Raw genomic sequence first — 21,760 nt, forward strand, 5'->3', positions numbered from 1 at the left:
ATATCTATATAAGATCAACTATCATGACTTTAAATATCTATATAAGATCAACTATCATGACTTTAAATATCTATATAAGATCAACTATCATGACTTTAAATATCTATATAAGATCAACTCTCATGACTTTAAATATCTATATAAGATCAACTATCATGACTTTAAATATCTATATAAGTTCAACTATCATGACTTTAAGTATCTAGTCAGATTATCATCAGATCTATGCAGCACAGAAAATCCTTGTTAGGTGCCAACAAACCAGACTTTGCGGCTACCCTGTGTGTTGCGGCTACCCTGTGTGTTGCGGCTACCCTGTGTGTTGCAGTTACCCTCAATAGTAGTCAGTGATGTAGCCATTGTCTATGCCATACATTCCCCTCCATGAAGCTGAGCAGTGACAGTGTAGTCGTCCTGAGACTGGGCTAGGCTTTAGACCACTGAAAGAAAATGTTAGGCTTTAGACCACTGAAAGAAAATGTTAGGCTTTAGACCACTGAAAGAAAATGTTAGGCTTTAGACCACTGAAAGAAAATGTTAGGGTTTTAGACCACTGAAAGAAAATGCTAGGCTTTAGACCACTGAAAGAAAATGCTAGGCTTTAGACCACTGAAAGTAAATGCTAGGTTTTAGACCACTGAAAGAAAATGTTAGGCTTTAGAAAGAAAATGTTAAGCTTTAGAACACTGAAAGAAAATGTTAGGCTTTAGACCACTGAAAGAAAATGTTAGGCTTTAGACCACAGAAAGAAAATGTTAGGCTTTAGACCACTGAAAGAAAATGTTAGGCTTTAGAAAGAAAATGCTAGGCTTTAGACCACTGAAAGTAAATGCTAGGTTTTAGACCACTGAAAGAAAATGTTAGGCTTTAGACCACTGAAAGAAAATGTTAGGCTTTAGACCACTGAAAGAAAATGTTAGGCTTTAGACCACTGAAAGACAATGTTAGGCTTTAGACCACTGAAAGACAATGTTAGGCTTTAGACCACTGAAAGAAAATGTAAGGCTTTAGACCACTGAAAGACAATGTTAGGCTTTAGACCACTGAAAGAAAATGTTATGGTAAAAAGTGTGTGTATATTTAATTTTGTCTGCTGAATGTCCAGGCATTTATAAGTGCTGTGTCTCATTTGACCAGTATCACAGAGAACTGGTATTTTAGGGGGGGGGGGTGGATTAATGTCCTCTACCCATGTATGATGAGTGAAACCTAGGTGTGAAGTATAAATAACTGCTATATCAAGCCCACTGATTAAAGATGTGCGGGGGGGGGGGGGGGGGGGGGCATTGGGCCCTTGGACACTGAATGATGTGGTATGTTGATAGTTCATTTAGTTTAGTAGAGGGAGACATTATATATGATGATAGTTAGTTTTGTAGAGGTAGACATTAGATATGATGATAGTTAGTTTTGTAGAGGTAGACATTAAATATGATGATAGTTCATTTAGTTTTGTAGAGGGAGACATTAGATATGATGATAGTTCATTTAGTTTTGTAGAGGGAGACATTAGATATGATGATAGTTAGTTTTGTAGAGGTAGACATTAGATATGATGATAGTTAGTTTTGTAGAGGTAGACATTAGATATGATGATAGTTCATTTAGTTTTGTAGAGGGAGACATTAGATATGATGATAGTTAGTTTTGTAGAGGTAGACATTAGATATGATGATAGTTAGTTTTGTAGAGGTAGACATTAGATATGATGATAGTTCATTTAGTTTTGTAGAGGTAGACATTAGATATGATGTCAGTTAATTTTGTAGAGGCAGACATTAGATATGATGATAGTTCATTTAGTTTTGTAGATGGTGACATTAGATATGATGATAGTTAGTTTTGTAGAGGTAGACATTAGATATGATGTCAGTTAATTTTGTAGAGGCAGACATTAGATATGATGATAGTTCATTTAGTTTTGTAGAGGGAGACATTAAATATGATGATAGTTCATTTAGTTTTGTAGAGGTAGACATTAGATATGATGTCAGTTAATTTTGTAGAGGCAGACATTAGATATGATGTCAGTTCAGTTAGTTTTGTAGAGGTAGACATTAGATATGATGTCAGTTCAGTTAGTTTTGTAGAGGTAGACATTAGATATGATGATAGTTCATTTAGTTTTGTAGAGGTAGACATTAGATATGATGATAGTTAGTTTTGTAGAGGTAGACATTAGATATGATGTCAGTTCAGTTAGTTTTGTAGAGGTAGACATTAGATATGATGTCAGTTCATTTAGTTTTGTAGATGGTGACATTAGATATGATGATAGTTCATTTAGTTTTGTAGAGGTAGACATTAGATATGATGTCAGTTAATTTTGTAGAGGCAGACATTAGATATGATGTCAGTTCAGTTAGTTTTGTAGAGGTAGACATTAGATATGATAACAGTTAATTTTGTAGAGGCAGACATTAGATATGATGTCAGTTCAGTTAGTTTTGTAGAGGTAGACATTAGATATGATGTCAGTTCAGTTAGTTTTGTAGAGGTAGACATTAGATATGATGTCAGTTCAGTTAGTTTTGTAGAGGTAGACATTAGATATGATGATAGTTCATTTAGTTTTGTAGAGGTAGACATTAGATATGATGTCAGTTCATTTAGTTTTGTAGAGGCAGATATTAGATATGATGTCAGTTAATTTTGTAGAGGCAGACATTAGATATGATGATAGTTCATTTAGTTTTGTAGAGGTAGACATTAGATATGATGTCAGTTCATTTAGTTTTGTAGAGGCAGATATTAGATATGATGTCAGTTAATTTTGTAGAGGCAGACATTAGATATGATAGTTAGTTTTGGACACAATTACTGTTTGAACATGGCCCTTGACAAATGAGCCCCATCTACTTTTGTCTGCGTCCATCTGTCTTGACCAACTACAACAAGTTTCTAGTCCTATCTAGACAACAACTGACCCCCCCCCCCCCCTCCACATAAAACTGCCATCCCACTGCTACTTGACCAGCCCTCCAACCGGCACCGGATGATTCTTAGAATTACTGTATGGGCTTTTTGAGAGAAGCCACAATGTCAAGGGTTCTGTTCACAGGGTGCTATTTCTCAGGGTCTAATTTGCCAGGGCCATATACCTGCAGGAAAAATATCCACACCTCTGGTCAGCTTCTGTGTGGGTACACCTCTGGTCAGCTTCCGTGTGGGTGATGTTCTGTGGGGAGGAGATGCGAGCATACTGTGAGGCATCAGGAACAAAATCAGAATCCATAGAGAGGCTGGCTGGGTCAAGGTCATTATTGTTTTCATAGCAGCTGTAAAATACAAAACAAAATCAAGACACTTTTTAAGACAGCAAAATACAGTGGTACCATCAGATACGAGCTGTTGAGCTAGCACAAATTTGATTTAAGCAAAATACAGTGGTACCTTCAGATACGAGCTGTTGAGCCAGCACAAATTTGATTTAAGCAAAATACAGTGGTACCTTCAGATACGAGCTGTTGAGCTAGCACAAATTTGATTTAAGCAAAATACAGTGGTACCTTCAGATACGAGCTGTTGAGCCAGCACAAATTTGATTTAAGCAAAATACAGTGGTACCATCAGATACGAGCTGTTGAGCTAGCACAAAGTTGATTTAAGCAAAATACAGTGGTACTGGTACCTTCAGATACGAGCTGTTGAGCTAGCACAAATTTGATTTAAGCAAAATTTGATACAAGTAAACTGTATTAGTAGATTTAACAGTTAATGGCAAAGAAACACCCTAAAAGAAGTTCAAACTGATTGTGCATTGGAGCTATTTAGTGATAATTACCTAATTTATTTCCCAAACATTCTGAAAGGAAGGCTTGCGTAGAAAAGAAAGGAAAATGTTGCAAATAAAGCAAAAACCAGGTAGAGACAAGCAGTGACGAGAATTAAGTAACTAAACATTCTATAGTAACATTTAGGTTCAATGGTGTTTGATGGAGTTGTGTTAAGAGTGCAACGAGTAAGTGAATTAGGTGAACAAAATAACGAGTAAGTGAATTAGGTGAACAAAATAACCAGTAAGTGAATTAGGTGAACAAAATAACGAGTAAGTGAATTAGGTGAACAAAATAACGAGTAAGTGAATTAGGTGAACAAAATAACGAGTAAGTGAATTAGGTGAACAAAATAACGAGTAAGTGAATTAGGTGAACACAAAATAACGAGTAAGTGAATTAGGTGAACAAAAAAGACAGTAAGTGAATTAGGTGAACAAAATAACGAGTAAGTGAATTAGGTGAACAAAATAAAGAGTAAGTGAATTAGGTAAACAAATGAAGCTCCTCCCCAGGCCAGCATCTTCCATTAGCTCAAGAGGATTTTCAAGGAAAATTTACTTTATAAAATCAGTTTATTTCTTTGCATTATACTTTATTATGTTATAAAACAGTATTTGTCATGTATAACCAGTTATTTAATATTAAAAAAACTTGGAACAAAAAACAACTGGGGTGGCATAGATCGGGCTGGTATGGATTAATGGTATTTCAATAAGGTTCAATAGGGAAAACTGCTTTGAGACACAGACGATTTGACATATGTGCAATGTTATGGAACAAATTGAAATTATATCTAGAGGTACCACTGTACAATGTTACTTAACAAATTAAACTCTTATCTAGAGGTACCACTGTACAATGTTACTTAACAAATTAAACTCTTATCTAGAGGTACCACTGTACAATGTTATGGAACAAATGTAACTCTTATCTAGAGGTACCACTGTACAATGTTACTTAACAAATTAAACTCTTATCTAGAGGTACCACTGTACAATGTTACTTAACAAATTAAACTCTTATCTAGAGGTACCACTGTACAATGTTATGGAACAAATGTAACTCTTATCTAGAGGTACCACTGTACAATGTTACTTAACAAATTAAACTCTTATCTAGAGGTACCACTGTACAATGTTATGGAACAAATTTAACTCTTATCTAGAGGTACCACTGTACAATGTTACTTAACAAATTTAACTCGTATCTAGAGGTACCACTGTACAATATTACTTAACAAATTTAACTGAATACATCTCAATGGATTGGTTTCAGACACATGCTAATTCAATTTTGCAAATAGTAAATCAATGTTGCCTCAGTTTGGTTTATGGTCAGACAGGTCAAAATATCACCCAAAGTAGGAAAATATCACCCAAAGTAGGAAAATATCACCCAAAGTAGGAAAATATCACCCAAAGGAAGAAAATATGACCTTGTACAAATATTACCTTGTGAAAATATTTTCTGAGAAAATAAGTGAAAACATTACCCATGTGAAAGTGTGTGAAAAAATTATGCATGTGAAAGTGTGAAAAAATTACCTTGTGAAGCCATTGCTGTCACAGTTGTCTAGATCCATCGTGTCTTCCTCCATGTCTTCACACTAGAGAAAAAGTAGTTCCACAGTGTAGGGATACAATTACAACTAGTTAACTAAGTCTCATATTCATGATACTAGCATTGCCCACTTTAGGAATGACTACAGGTGTGCATGTTGCAGGCTAAATGAAAGCTTGACAGAAGGTGGGTACTTTACCTGTTCCAGGCGGCCAGTAGGTGTGTTGTTGTTTGTCTCAGGTTCTAGACGCTGCTGGATGCGAGACAAAAAATGTTGGGCTAAATTGTTGCTGGCCATGTTTCGTGGGAGGGGAGCTGGGAGTGACATGGGTGATGATGAGGGTGAGGATGGGATATCTTTTAAACAACCAGGCAACATGTCCTAACAAATAAAAAATTGCTACAAAAATTAGAATCCTACATTAAGTATTAAAGCATTCTAAAGCAAAAATAGTAAATGTATAATTTATAGCTAAAAAATATATTTGATTTAAAACATAAACATGTACGAATGTATTGTTTAGTAAGAAAATAGTTATGCATACATTAAAAAAAAGCTACACATAAAAAAATGAAAAAAAAAATAAAGGGCTTCATATGTGAAAAGGTTAAAAATACTCAGTAGTATGTGTAGAAACAAGTCATGAAATGTAGATGCTTTTTAAGTTTGTAAAGTAAGGTATGTAGCTTCATCAGCTGAGGAAAATATTCATTTCAAATTTAGGTATTATAGATCAGTAGTAGCAGTAAAGAATCCTCTCACCTCTGCTTCTGGTGTCTGGACACATTGGGAGGCCAGAGGTGGCCAGATACATTTCCTTTTACACAAGGTTACTTTGCCCTGACCCTAAAAAATATTGAGCAATGGATAAAATGATCATCAATTTACTCCTCACCCCACCAAATAGCTAAAAAATGTCTCACCTTGTAGTCAGCTAAAGGAGCCAGGTCTGCACAACTCTCTAGTTTTCTCTTGTGACTGACAAATCCACTAGCACCACCACACCCAAATCCTTCTAAGGTCGGACTGTGGGGAAGTGGCATTGTCACCTGTCTTAACCTGAGTGTTGGAGATTTTTTTTAGTTAGAATGATAAGAAAATTTCAGATAATTCTGAAAGTGACCACAATATGGATGGCCAAGGCAGACTGAGGAGAAGCAGACTGAGGAGAAGCAGACTAAGGAATGGCCAACGGCAAACAAATATGCAAAGCACAATGATGTGCCAAAATTTGTTTTGTAATTAATTTTTCAGCAAAACAAAAGTTTAGGTTGCTGTGTAAATTAAGTCATAATCAGTCATATTATTTTTTTTTTACATATTATTGTTATAAACCATAATGCTTTTACGTTTATAAATAATTTTAAATATGGTATCAAAACAAAAACAACCCACATCAATAAACACCAAAAATTGTACAATTCTAAACAGGTAGTAATTAGTTAATTAGGCGCGGGCAGATGAGGCTCGTTAGCTGGGGACAGCCACTCTTCTAGGAGAGACAACTCCAAAATCAAACAACTGCTGCCTTGTAGTTTGTTCTTGGTTGGACAAAGGCTATGGAAGCAAATCCAAAAAGAAAAGCAGGCTGAAATCGGAGTCAATGGCCTCAATGGCGCATAACCAGTTGACACGTGCTTCCATCACAATTAAGGACCTTAATTGTGATGGAAGCATGGTCGAGTCGGCAAAGCTCATGGTTGATAAATTCGAAAAAAAAAAGTCTCGAGTTCAACCCTCTAGTCTAGCAGATAAGGCTTGATCCCTCCCAACACTAAAAATTAAGAACGAAGAAGAAGAAGTTAATTAATAATTAGGCCTAATCTAGATCTCTAGATCTAAATCAAAATATTTCTTAAAAGATTTTTGTGACTTTCTTTTCTTCTGTGACTTTATTTCAGTACCTCTTTTTTTCCTTTGTAACTTTTTTTCTATTCACCTAATCGGATAGATTGATATTTTTATAAATCTAGACTAGATAGATTCTAGGCCTATTAAATTATTAATAATATGAGGGCTTACTTACTAGATCTAGAATAGAATCAAGATCTAATCTAGATCTAGACTAGATTCTTTTTTATTCTAGATTCTCTAGATCTAGTTAGTAGATCTAGAGAATCTAGATCACGGGTTCCCAACCTGGGGGTCGCGACCCCCCTGGGGGTCGCGAAGGTCTATCTGGGGGGTCGCCAACTGCTATACTAAACCTTAGTAATTTGAAACAAAACATCAATATTTAGAAGAATTTTTGAAATTCGGCTTCATTAACATCACTGGAAATGTAATAGAGAAGAAACAAAGCGCACTGTACAAAGTTGTTCTCAGTAACGAAATCTTCAAAACTAAAACGTCATTTGAGACGAGTCATTCGGAACACACAAAAAATATATGGAGTTCTTTCGTCGGTAAGAAGCTAGTTGCAAACGCCAGAGACTTGATCGAACAGGAAGTTTTCACCAGCATTAGTGCAAGCATCAAATGAAGTCGCGATAGAAAATGCCAAGCAAAAAAAAAAAAAAAAACAATAGAAGAAAATCTCATCAAATGCTGCATGTACGTAAATGTTAAATAACACATTTTTTATTGAAATTAAGCTTTCACCATCGTTTGCTTTTCAAGTTGATAAATCAACAGACGTGAGTTCGTGTTCGCAGTTGCTGGTCTGTGTCTATATTCATGCGGATGATAGCAAAGAAGAGTTGCTCTTTTAGGAAGATAGCATGGAGAAAATAAATACCTTTTTTGAAACTGGATGAGTAAAATGGGTTAGAACGGCTGTGGAGGTTTGTAAGGATGGCGCGCCATCTATGTTTAGCTAACAATCGGGCTTTCAGAAAACAGAAAAGATTTAGCTCCCTAGCCACTGCCCTAACCAATCGACATCAAAACATTAATATAGATCACGAAGTTCTGCTCTTCTACACTACAGTACGCTGGCTGTCAGACGAAATGTTGTAAATTGTGTTGTTGAATTGGAATCTGAAATCAAATTGTTCTTGGAAGTGCAAAGGAAACAAGACTTTTTGGTATACTTAAAACGACATAGAGTGGTTGGAGAGAGTATCATACCTAGCAGATGTTTTCAAGATAAGCTTAACATGAAGCTTTAGGGAAAATGAACGAATATTATAACTTTCCATGATAATCTCGGGGCATTTTTATCAAAGTTTCAAAATCGGTAAAGAAAATAGATCTTGGACATATTGTAAATTTGAGAAACTCTGCGGTGTGGTAGATGAATCTGATTGTGAGATAATTAAAATTTTGAAAGAAGCGATTTCTGGGCATCTTGAATCTCTTGAAAACGAACTGCATCGCTAATTCTCTGAGCTGAAAAAAGAAGAATCTGCATTTAGGCATTTCCCATTCTCTTCGTCCGTTGATGTTGCCAGCATTCCCGATGAATTACAAGATGAATTCTTTGATTTGCAGAATGATTCCGAGTAAGATGAAAATCTGCATATACAATTTTGTTGTAGTATTCACCATTCATACCTAAACGTAAAATTGATTGACTTTTCGAGAATAATTTTTCAACACTATTCTTCGATTAAAACAAAATTAAGATAATTATAATGACATAGGTTGGCGTTAACAAAAATTTTTTTAAATTAAATTAAAAACTTAGCCACGAAGGTTTTGTGAATAGTATGCAATTTTACTCATGCTATTAAAACAGTTAAGAGTAGTTCATATTGAAAGTCTACTAGAAAATCTTATTATAGTGCTTATTAATTTCCAAACTAATTCCGGCTTTTTAATTCTATGGGGGTCGCGGGTCACTTACTTTTTATAAAAGGGGGTCGCCACTCGGAAAAGGTTGGGAACCACTGATCTAGATCTAGTAGTAGTAGTAGTAACTTGTAGAATCTAGTAGAAAATCTAGAGGTAATCTATCGTTTTGGGTACGTAAAATCGCCCGCGGCTATTTATGTACGAAAACGTTACCTCATTGTCAAGGCTTTAATAGAAGTATATTGTCATACTTTTGTGTCAAATATTATAGATAAATGAATAATAAACCTAAATCTATGGCTAAATATATCGATATAGGCTAGAAATTAACTTTAAACAGCAGTGTCTGAGAGCAAGATTTGCTATATAAACAGCAGCCATTTGTAAAATAGAGTGGCTTCCCCCTGAATCTGGCGCTAAAAGCTTATAAAAATAAAACTTAAGACAAGATGGCTGCTATAGTAAATGAGCATGGTTGCATCTGTTGGAAACATCGCTAGTCTTCATTTATTACGGAAAAGTTTTAATTCAATTGTTTAAAAACAGGTACATAAATGAATCAAGGAAACATTTTTGAATTTTTTAAAACATAAATCCTCCTCAAAATGTGAAATAATTATCAAAATTTAAGGAGTCACCTGTTTTTCACATTACAAATCGCGGGCAATTTTACGTACCCAAAACGATAGATTACCAATCTAGACCTAGGATCTAGTAGTAAGTAGTGTAGTAAGTATCTAGATCTATAAATAGTAAATACAGTCAATCTTACTTAATACTTATATTGAGAAAATTTCCCCTCCTCTTAGGTTTTCTGTCAACTAAATATAGATTTAGGTTTCTAGATCCTAGATCTTCTTAGACCCAGGCCTAGAGCATGTTCTATTTTAGTATTTTTATTTAAGTCTGACGCCAAGTTTTTTTTCTTTCTATGAACGCTTACAGCTAAAACAAATTGCGGCATTTAAAAAAAAAAGTTTTCTTAATTATTTCCTTTTAAAATAAGTAATCTTAATATAAATTCAATTTTTATTATTATGATATATTATTTCTATATTTTTGTGTAATCATATTATTATTATTATAATTGTTTAGTAAGTAAGCGACCTGCTTCCGACTAAATAATATTAGGCCTAGGCCTAGCTAATATTCTAGGGCAGGGGTCGGCAACCTGCGGCTCGCGAGCCGCATGCGGCTCTTTGGACAACCAGATGCGGCTCTCCAGCTCCTTGCGCAAAAATTAAGTTATATAATTTCATTTTTACTGGACGGTGGGGTTCGAATTTACCCTGTGTTCAGTGGGATGGAAGATAAGCCTGGTGAGAACCAAAGGATAGAAGCGTACAATGCAAGTTATTCAAACCGATATCTAAGCCAGTTAGTCGGCGTTTGCCGTGTTGAGGCTAGACTGGCTATGGGAGATACGTAAAGAAAAAAATAAATAAAAATTAACAGCTTCTTAAGTGGATTGAGATAGTCATAGAATAATATTATTTGATTACTAATTTTACTATTCTGGCGAAACATGTCTATGTTTTATATGAATAAATATTATTTCATATTTAAAGCTATTTATTTTAAATAACAAATCACCTTTTTTTACCTAATCCTAATCAATTTTTTTTTAACTTCACTTCTGCTGCCGGATTCTTGCATTCTAATCCCGAATATTGAACTAAAAATGTTGTGGCTCTTTAAAAACTGGGAAAGTTTGAAAATTGTAAATGTAACTTATGGCTCTTGCCTATCGAAAGGTTGCCGACCCCTGTTCTAGGGTCCTAGACCTAGACTGGTTTAGTAGGCCCTGCCTTACAGAAGCATGGCTTTTAAGTTTAAGTTTAATTAAGCGTGGAAATTTTTTTAAATAACCCGTCTCAAAAACGATAATGATAACAATTTAACAAGTAATTTACTCCATTGTACATATTTCCGCTTATAAAGTATGCATATAGTTTCTAGATTAATTTATTTTAGTATTTAGAATCCATATGCAGTCTGTTAGTAATTTAGTAAACATGTTAGATTTGTTTTCTATCGCCAAATTAAAAAAAAAAAACATTTGTACTTCACCGCCACGCGTTATATTGCAACCGCCCTTGTATTTGTCCTGATATCCATTTATAAAACATACTTTTACCAGCAGTGTTTCTTCCAGACTTTTTTTTTCTCCGGGGGGGGGGGGGGGGGGGGGGTAGACTTTCTTCGGGGAGGGGGGGGGGGCTCTCTAGTAATGTTTTAAAATTAACCGGGAGTGATCTCCCCTAAACTTTCTCGAATATTCTTATATAACTTGGAATATAGGGCCTAGACATGATTTTTAATTACGTAAACTTTTAAAAATAGATTAGAATCTCATAGAAAAAAGAATTGCGCACCAAGCGAACGGCAAAACAAAATGTGCATGATAGTGCGCAATATTATTAGTACTTTATAAATTTACATTAGTTTTTTGAGAAATCGGAAATAGCGTAAATTAGTACTTCCGGTCAACGGAAATTACTCAAAATTTGAAAGAAGGTAGAGAATTAGATCTTTTACTTACATGTGAAATTTCATGTATCTATCTGAAATAGTACTCAAGTTATAGGCTTTTGAAAAATTCAAAGTAGAAAAAGTACCACTTCGTACCACTTCCGGTTATCGGAAATCGCTCAAAAGTTGAAACAGATCTACGATTTGGATAAAATACTTATATACGAAATTTCATCAACCTAGCTGTAACGGTACTCAAGTTATGGTGTTTACACACACACAGACAGACAGACAGACACACACACACAGACATACGGACAAGATTGCAAAATTATGTTTTTCCGTATCAGTTTGGTGTAAAACGTCGAGATTTGTAAAAATCGAGATTATTTTTTACACGATTACAAGACTTTCTCTATACTTCGTATATACGAGAAAGTAAAACGATAACCAAATAAAGTAAAGATAATCCAATTTTAAGAAAACAATTTTATTATTTATTTGGTTACCTCCCCTGCGGTAAGGGTGAAAACCTTCCCAGTCTAGAAAAACCTCGGACGTAACGGTCAATCTATAGACTTGTGTTTATAAGTTAAAACTGCTGATCTAGCACCACACATGTAGCACCACATGTAGCACCACATGTAGCAGCAGGTGTAGCACCACATGTAACAGCAGGTGTAGCACCACTTGTAACACCACATGTAGCACCACATGTAACACCACATGTAACACCACATGTAACACCACATGTAACACCACATGTAGCACCACATGTAACACCACATGTAACACCCGATGTAGCACCACATGTAACACCTCATGTAACACCACATGTAGCACCACATGTAGCACCACACGTAACACCACATGTAACACCCGATGTAGCACCACATGTAACACCTCATGTAACACCACATGTAACACCACATGTAGCACCACATGTAACACCACATGTAGCAAAACATGTAGCACCACATGTAACACCACATGTAGCAAAACATGTAGCACCACATGTAACACCACATGTAACACCACATGTAACACCACATGTAGCACCACATGTAACACCACATGTAACACCACATGTAACACCACATGTAACACCACATGTAACACCACATGTAACACCACATGTAGCAAAACATGTAGCACCACATGTAACACCACATGTAACACCACATGTAACACCACATGTAGCAGCAGGTGTAGCAGCAGATGTAACGGCAGGTGTAGCACCACATGTAACACCACATGTAGCACCACATGTAACACCACATGTAACACCACATGTAGCACCACATGTAACACCACATGTAGCACCACATGTAACACCACATGTAACACTACATGTAACACCACATGTAACACCACATGTAACACCTCATGTAACACCACATGTAACACCACATGTAGCAAAACATGTAGCACCACATGTAACACCACATGTAGCACCACATGTAACACCACATGTAGCACCACATGTAGCACCACATGTAGCACCACATGTAACACCATATGTAACACTACATGTAGCACCACATGTAACACCACATGTAACACCCGATGTAGCACCACATGTAACACCTCATGTAGCACCACATGTAACACCACATGTATTGTAACACCACATAGGTCAAATCTTTCCTCTATCTTATTTACAATCTGAGACTGTGTAGGCTAATGGAGCATTGCAATTTTTTAAATTATTTTTAGAATCAATGTTATAAAAGTTGCAATAATAAATATAAATAACTCTGTAATAGTAAGCTTTTTAAACGAACGTATACGCCATTTCGCTCACTGGAAAGCCCGGGGAGCCAAATAGTACGCTGCGGCGCGCCGGAGGACGCGCCTGATTCGATTTAGTTAACAGCAATAGTAACCTATTGTATACATAGCCTATCGCACTCTTTAAAACGGACGTAGGTGCCATGGTGCTCACTGGAGAGCCCGGGGCGCCAAATCGCCCCAAGTCGGGCGCCGGAGGACGCGCCTGATTCGATATAGTCAACGAATATTGTTATCCAGCGTGTTTTTAGTGTATTACTTAAAAAAAAAAAACGAATGTAGGCGCCATAGTTCTCACAGGGGAGCCCAATCGGGTCAGGCAGTCGCCGGGGTGCATGTTGTACTTTGTGCACAGCAACACAATCTTAACGGACCGCCCAGCCCTCTCCCCCGTTTTATTTTTGGGTCTGACGGACTGGTATTTTCGCCCTGCCCGGGCGCCGACCTAAGAGGGTGGAATAAAAATAAGCTTATCCAGAGCTGCATTACTGAATTATAAACTAGCCAAGGGAGGCGAAATTGATGGTTCACCCCGGGCGAATATGAAAATTTTAAAGTTTTGATTTTAAACTGGGGGTGGGGTCAATGGAAGGGGTTTAATCAATCAATCAACCTATCAATCTATCTGTCTGTCTATCTATCTATCTATCTATCTATCTATCTATCTATCTATCTATCTATCTATCTATCTATCTATCTATCTATCTATCTATCTATCTATCTATCTATCTATCTATCTATCTATCTATCTATCTATCTATCTATCTATCTATCTATCTATCTATCTATCTATTTGTCTATTTATTTAGGCATCTGTTTTCTTCCTTAATTCCCAGAGCGTCTAAAAAAGAGAGTTGTAAAATTTAGTGGTTAATTATGAATAAAAGCCAGCGTAACAAATTAGCATCATACGTAAAGCGCTACTTCTCGCTAGATTTAAGATCTAGTATCAAATCAAATGCTCAGTATGAGCTAACAGCACGGCGAATACTTGAATGTGAGCGTCAAGTGTTTTCTGTAATGCCAGAAGTCTGGGCTACTTGACACCGACTTCCGTCCATTAACCCAATCGTAAGCCTTGTTTCAGATTATTCTCCACTAAAAAACTGACTACACACTACATATATCTCAAAATTATAAAGGTTTAATTTTGTAGTAAATTTATTACATAATTTAACGAGCAACTGTCTTTAATTTCAGTGGCGCTAATCTTATCGGCCCTCGCCCGGCACTCGGTCGGCTCACGGACACTTGAAGAGGCTGACGGTGCTTTCTGATTGGCCAAGAATGGACTCTGTGTCAATCAATAAAATCAGCTGCCTGTGCGAGGGGCGACTTTCTCGCGAGTTTGGGGTAAGCTCTCGATTCTCAAACGGTGTATGGTGACAAAGAAACGGCCTAAGGTCTAGGTCGTTGATGTTTTAACTCATGTATCGATAGATTGTTGATTGGAGAGGAGAGGGTTTCGCCCACAACAATACAAACCGGTCATAAAACAAATCTACAAAGTGTTCACTTTCAGAATACACGTCGTTATCGAAACGGCGCAGTTATCATTTCGTACACACGGATGAAAACACACGCCTCTTCACAGCTAAGCGCATGCGCATCCGATAAATAACAAGTTTATCTGAGATTTTTACATTTATGTACATTTTGCTTAAAGAGAACATCGTTTTTGTGTTTAAATTTTGAATCTTTTAAATACTGTAAGCAAACATTGTGCCAAGCAACAGTTTTATACATTTTTTGTGCTGGCAAAAGTGGCGCATGAATACATGTGTTGCGAAGAGAGCGATGAAGCGTCACCACAAAGGATTGGAATAATGCCTGAAAGTTTGTGTTAGACTCGATTGTCTATCTTTGATTATTTGATCACGAGTGGCCTGGATTTATAGTTTTAGACCGAGGAGCTGGTCAAGATCTTCTCGGGATGCAAAACCAAGGGCAACATCCCGGAGTTACCCAGCACTGGAACACCATTCCCGAAAGGTAAGAAAGTGCAAAGTGATGGGGTCGCCATTTTGAGGGTTTCAAACGCATTGTGTTGTTTTTATTCTTTCTTTGCAGCATGACTCTAGACCGTCCCTGGCATCCGGTCCATTCTGTTGATTAAATATCCCCAAACTTTCTTCACTGCTATTGTCCATGTATTTTTTACTGCACGACATAGCGCATTCATTATTTCACGCGATCCACGTTTTTTTTTAAATCAGCTCATAATTGATAAAATAATAAAATCAAAACACTTCCAGGGGAATTTTTTAAATTGCAGAAGGGAACGGTAAACGATGAATTGAATCGGCTGGATCGTCTAGAATCTAGATCTAGATCTAGAGAATCTAGACGTCTAGATCTGCATATCCAGATCTAGATTTTTAGATATAATCTAGACCTATCTAGATTCTAGTTCTAGACTAATCTAGACCCTAAAATCCAAAAAAATATCTACATTCTCTCGAATCTATTATATTACACACTGTAATACACAGTCTGCAAGTATGCTAAATCTGTACTGTAGGCCCCTACTATAGTGGGAGTTTCAGCAATTTTTTAATCTTTAGTCAGCAGTAAATTCAGGATGTCAGGCACAATTTTAGTAACTTTCTAGTCTAGAATTTATTCTAGATCTAGATCTAAAACTTATTCTAGACCTAGAAATCTAGAACTTATTCTAGAGTCTAGATTAAATAAATATTAAAGTGAAAGTTGCTAAGAATTAGTTCTAGAGATCGATGATATAGAATTTAGAATTTAGATTCACTAGGCCTTCATAATAGATTAAGATCTAGATCTAGAGGGAATTATTTGTAGTTCATCACTAATCTTCACATGCATTATGTTTGGTTTTATTAAGAAGATTCACTGTTTGATTATTCAGTAATAAACTCTTCTGAAATAGGTGTGTTAGGTTGTTGTTATTATTTTGATCTCAGGCTTACTTTTATGGGTAAAAGTTAGGGTTAGATGTATTGTAAGGTCTGGGTTAGGGATAGGGTTAGCATTGTCATTGTGTCATGTGTATTTAATTATCTACCAGTAACTTAACCCTTTTTAAGTTGATTCAGTTATTTATTGTGCCATCATCTAACACTGGTATATGAAAACCACAAAGTCTAGTTTTTAAAAAAAAGCCAATCTAAAAGTTATTAATATAGGCCTAAATCTATACCATCATCTTTGTGATCTTTGTCAATCTGCTTTCACTGTGGCCAACTTCACTGTTAAACATTCAACAAGTAAGGATACAGTCTGGCACATTTGTCTGAGATTGATGTAGGCCAGGGGTCTCCAAACTACGGCCCGCGGGCCGGATGCGGCCCGCGAAGTTCTCTCATCCAGCCCGCGGAGATCTTTTTGTCCAAGGAAAAATCGTCTGTTGGTGATGGCTGAGGAACTTTGCCCAGAAAAATTAAAGACATGCCTAGAAGAAACTGGCCCCCGAACTGAAATTTGATGGGTAATGCGGCCCTCGGACTGAAAAGTTTGGAGACCCCTGATGTAGGCTATTAATACATGTGGGGAAATACTGTATACTAATCCATTTAAGGGATGTAGCAATTATGACTGACTTTGGTAATGTTTTAGGCTGGTCATCTGTTTGTTTCTGAAGAAATTTTTTTTTACATAGATGCTAGAGATTCTAGATAATATGGGCCCCTTAAATTTGTAATTAAAATATATACTTATTGAGAGCATACTTTAGTTTTATTAAGACTGTGGTCTGTTAACTAATGAATTAAAATATTGACTCCATTATTTTAGTTAGCTGTATGAATGACTACAAAAAGCCAATGCAACCTAACTGTTCAAACTATCTGACTAAAATTCACTTGATTTATTCACTTAATGCTCATATGACGCCTGACATAGCTTTATTGGATAGCTGGTGCCAAGAAGACAGAGCCTATTTTTAAGCTTTGCACTTCTATCACGATATGTTTTTGAAAAAATAAATTGTTTTTTTAACATGCTTGAAAATATATAAAATCTTTTAGGAAATTGAATGAGCTAATGATACATTAAATAAAAATCTTCACATATATATAAGTGATCTGCCTGATTTGCTTAATTTATGTCAGAAAAAAAATTGGATGAAACTAAATTACAGTAAATTATAAATTTTTTTTTTTTTCTGTAATGCTAATCTGAATGCACACAGAGAGCTATTAGATAATCAATCTGCACTAATGTACTGATTATTTCAATGTTAGAATGGTGTATTTTTGAGTATATTTTTATGTTTGGGCTGTCAATATGAAAATTTACAATATGACTCATCATCACTTTAAAAAAAATAGATAAAAAACAAAATAAATGAGGTAGACTTTCAATGGAAGCTGCCATTAATGTCCTTGAATGAACTAAACTTGTAAGAATAAATTTTATCAGCTAATAGCATACAAGAAAGCCAATCGTGTGGCTTCTAGAACTGGCGGCCTATAGATAGGCCTGGCCATCCAGAGATGGTTAAATATTTAGAGTTTGTGCTGCACATTATTATCATTATTGAAAATAAATGAATGATGCAAATAAAAAGGTGGCCCTAGAATAAAATACGGGTTGTTATTTATGACTTAGACCTACTATGGGTTGGTGTTTTTCTTTTTAAAATTTTTTTAGGCCTTTAAATATAGACTGTATAATTATATGGTAATTTTATTTTTAAAGCTTATTAATAATTGATAAGATAGTTTAGTCACCAACAATTAATGATATTGGTTTGGTATACTTAATCTGATTGTAAAAACTATGCATAATAGGACTACTAGGCCTAAATAATAATTGTTTATAGCATTGAGTTGATTAAAAATGGCTTAAATTCTCCTTAAATACCTCTACAACTAATCAATCAACAGTGTTGGTATACTACAGAATAAAAAAAACCAGGCTGAAGAAATTATTGATACAGGTCAATTTATTCCATTGTTTTTTATTTAGTTCAAAACAAACTTTAAAAATTCGTTCCATAATAGTAGGCTACAGCTTGTTTGAAGCCTGCCATTTAGGTGTTATCCCGCCTCAAGCCTATGGGAATTCATCTCTCTATCCTATTAATATGGTAGCACCATGAAACTATCATTTTGTTTACTTCCAAAATAGTCAGTAGAATCTATATTTTTAGAGGTTAATTTAAAAAATTTAAGATTCTACTTTTTAACTAAAATAATGGCTCAATGATAGACGTTGGTGTGTGTAGGAGGGGGGGGGGGGGGGTAAAAATACTGGGGGCACTGTTAAAAAAAAACAAGTCTTTGACAGCATGCCACAGTTGAGCTGATCCATGTCTAATTTTTGTTGTTGAAATTTCCTATTAAAAAATAGCTATGTTTTAAAAATATACTTGACTACCCGTTATCCTTTGGATAACTGTGGGTTTCGGGGGTCATCCATAAATGACATCACGTCTGTCACTTATCGTCACAAAAAAACCAAACCCCACATACAAAAAGACGTCACACCTCAGACGTTATTGTCTTTTAAAAACACATATTTCGTCTGAGCATGGGTCTGACCACACTATCCCTTTATATGCTGAGGACACAGGAACAGGTCACATCTACTTCACCTGCCCTGTGTCCTGTGAAGTCCCAATAAGAAAAAAAAACTGCATTTTTTTTTATTATTAATATCATTGTCATGATGTGTCTCAAACCCTTACCACCCGCATAATAACCATTACACTATCATCTTAGCTAAGTAGATACTTAAAAATTGTGTATAATTAGTACCATAATATACTGCAAAGTAAGAAAGCAGTTACGCAAATAGGCCCCATTATTTTAAATTAAATTATATCCCAAATTAGCCAATTCCATAGCTAACCAAACAAAGAATTATTTAAAATAATTAAGGCCTGAAATAGTTGTATAGAAACTCACTATTGGCATAGATTCTAGATCAAGATGGAGCTAGATTTAGATGTAGAATCTACTGCTGTCTTAAGTCTAGTTTTTCCGTAGTTCTAGGATCTAGATCTAGTACCTGGATAGATAAATCCCATGTATTCTTGAATTAGATGATTATTGAAGCTAAAAAGCAAAGATTATTATTAAACATTTAAGGACTAACATATTTTTATAAAGAATCTCAATAATTTATTGTGTTTTTATAGTTGATTTTATTTTTATCTAATTAATTAGTCACACACTGGACTACACAATCACACACTGGACTACACAACCACACATTACACACACACTGGGCTACACAACCACACATCACACACTGTTCTACACAACCACACATCATACACACATTGGACTACACAACCACACATCACACACACACTGGACTACACAACCACACATTACACACACACTGGGCTACACAACCACACATCACACACTGTTCTACACAACCACACATCATACACACATTGGACTACACAACCACACATCACACACACACTGGACTACACAACCACACATCACACACACACTGGACTACACAACCACGCATCACACACATACTGGACTACACAGCCACGCATCACACACATACTGAACTACACAACCACACATCACACACACTGAACTAGATGTTTGTGTATTTTAAGCTTAATTTATACATACATGGATACAAATGTTGATTAAGTCAAGTGTTATTCTAATAAAATTATTTAACATGGGGGTTAAAATTTTATTTGTTGAAGTCTTCCCATGATTTGCTAGCAAATTATGTGTATATCTGTGTGTAGAGTCATGTATGTTGTAATTGACTAACAGTCATTTGGTCAATCTGCTGAGCTGTTCAATAATAATTTCACTCAGACTTGTGTCAAATCTTCAATCACTGTGAAAGACCATTGCTCATCCTACTAAGATTTAGTAGTATTTTATTTATTATCTATACTGACAGACTTCAAATATATATAGCTTCCATCAAAAGAATAAAGAATATATCTGCTGCTTCATATAGTTTAAGTTCATGGCCTCTACATGAAGAACATAAAATTTAATATTAAAAACGCAATCAGAATCCCTCTTGTTAAACAAAGTTTACCCCCATCTGAAATCCCTCTTAGTTCCAACACTTGACTGCTCTCTACAAAATTGGTCTACCTGTACAATTAATTTTTTAGAAGTTTATTAGCTGCATTTGTTTACCAAATGTTATTGGTATTGTAGTTTATTAGCTGCATATGTTTACCAAATGTTATTGGTATTGTAGTTTATTAGCTGCGTATGTTTACCAAATGTTATTGGTATTGTAGTTTATTAGCTGCATATGTTTACCAAATGTTATTGGTATTGTAGTTTATTAGCTGCGTATGTTTACCAAATGTTATTGGTATTGTAGTTTATTTGCTGCATATGTTTACCAAATGTCATTGGTATTGTAGTTTATTAGCTGCGTATGTTTACCAAATGTTATTGGTATTGTAGTTTATTAGCTGCGTATGTTTACCAAATGTTATTGGTATTGTAGGACGCAGGGAAAATTTGTCTTGTTAGACTTGAGACAAAGTGTCTTGTTGGACATTAAAAAAATAGGGTTAGATACATTCTAGTGTTGAAAAATATTTCACTTTGGATATTAAATTGTTAGTTACTTCCCTTCAACAAATAGAAATAGTCAAAGTATTCAAACTATTTGTTACAGTCTTAAAAATACCAATAAATGAATTGAGAATTATTGTTTATAATGGTATATGAAAAGCTCATCTATTTGTCTACTATCTACTAAATAGAAAACTAGTTTTAGTTTAGGCCTATCATTATTTAATGTGTAGCCTTCCCATGGAAACAGTTGCCAGTCTGGTAGCGTACAGCTCACTTGCTTCTACCATAAACATTTACAATAGTAGAGACTTAACACTTAGTAACAGGTCAAAGGAATTTTTTAAAGGCAATAAATCAGCTTCATACATTTGGTTAGTTGGCTAGTTTACACACTTCAATGGCTGTTATGATAGGTGCTGTAGTTTGGTATGTCATGCTAATTTATAAAAATTGGCAAATGTATTTTTAAAAGCTGCTATGTTAAGTTCCCAAGATTCTGAGATAGTGGATACCAAATTTGTTCAGATATCTCTAGTTTTTCACAAACCTAAAAAGTGCCATGTTTGAGGCTTTATATCTGTAAGAGTACTTGACACAAACTCTTCCGAACTCAACACAAACACACATACACAGAGACAGAGGCCAAAATAAGCTCATTTTAGCTGCTATTTTGAATTATAATTATAAAAAATATTTGGGGGGGGGGGGGAGCCAAATTGAACGTTTATCCCCGGGCGCCGGGAAGGGTCGCTACGCCTCTGCACAAAGAACAAACCCAGTTTGTTTCAAACCTCAGAATTAAGTACATCATTTAAATAAAGTTAAAAAGGGATATTAAAAAATTGTATTCATTTTTTTTTTTTAAATTGGCCCCCAAAAAATCAGCATACACGATAGTTATATAAAAATGTAGGGGA

General features: G+C 35.4%; 2 protein-coding genes across 4 annotated transcripts in view; one reads left to right on the top strand and one right to left on the bottom strand.

Moving 5' to 3' along the window:
* Nucleotides 1-214: 214 nt before the first annotated feature.
* On the bottom strand, nt 215-11,017 carry LOC131943467 (uncharacterized). 3 transcript variants are annotated; one of them, XM_059303623.1, is made up of 7 exons: nt 10,989-11,017; nt 6,264-6,399; nt 6,103-6,186; nt 5,539-5,721; nt 5,324-5,385; nt 3,123-3,278; nt 215-440 (listed from the first exon to the last, which is right to left on the bottom strand). In XM_059303623.1, the coding sequence occupies exons 1-7, from the start codon at nt 10,991-10,993 to the stop codon at nt 335-337; spliced, it is 732 nt and encodes a 243-aa protein (XP_059159606.1). In that variant the 5' UTR covers nt 10,994-11,017; the 3' UTR covers nt 215-334. The 3 variants fall into 3 exon arrangements, with proteins under 3 accessions (XP_059159606.1, XP_059159604.1, XP_059159605.1); XM_059303621.1 differs by having other exon boundaries at nt 3,102-3,278; XM_059303622.1 differs by lacking the exon at nt 10,989-11,017 and adding an exon at nt 9,855-9,937 and having other exon boundaries at nt 3,102-3,278.
* Nucleotides 11,018-14,971: 3,954 nt separating this feature from the next.
* Nucleotides 14,972-21,760, top strand: part of LOC131943465 (transcription factor 12) — an 85,287-nt gene continuing 78,498 nt past the window's right edge. The window contains exon 1 of the mRNA XM_059303620.1: nt 14,972-15,330. Coding sequence (XP_059159603.1) covers nt 15,272-15,330 — 59 coding nt within the window. The 5' untranslated portion in view covers nt 14,972-15,271. The remainder of the gene's footprint in view (nt 15,331-21,760) is intronic.

The sequence above is a fragment of the Physella acuta genome, unplaced genomic scaffold, assembly GCF_028476545.2.
Source record: "Physella acuta isolate Inbredline_101_S28 unplaced genomic scaffold, ASM2847654v3 ptg000457l, whole genome shotgun sequence".
Classification (NCBI taxonomy): domain Eukaryota; kingdom Metazoa; phylum Mollusca; class Gastropoda; family Physidae; genus Physella; species Physella acuta.

Excerpts from the sequence above, each read along its gene's own strand:
- LOC131943467 (XM_059303621.1), bottom strand. Across the intron at positions 6,187-6,263 it reads CTCCTTTAGCTGACTACAAG|GGTCAGGGCAAAGTAACCTT; the intron begins GTGAGACATTTT and ends AATATTTTTTAG. Across the intron at positions 441-3,101 it reads TGTGGATATTTTTCCTGCAG|TGGTCTAAAGCCTAGCCCAG; the intron begins GTATATGGCCCT and ends ATTTTCTTTCAG.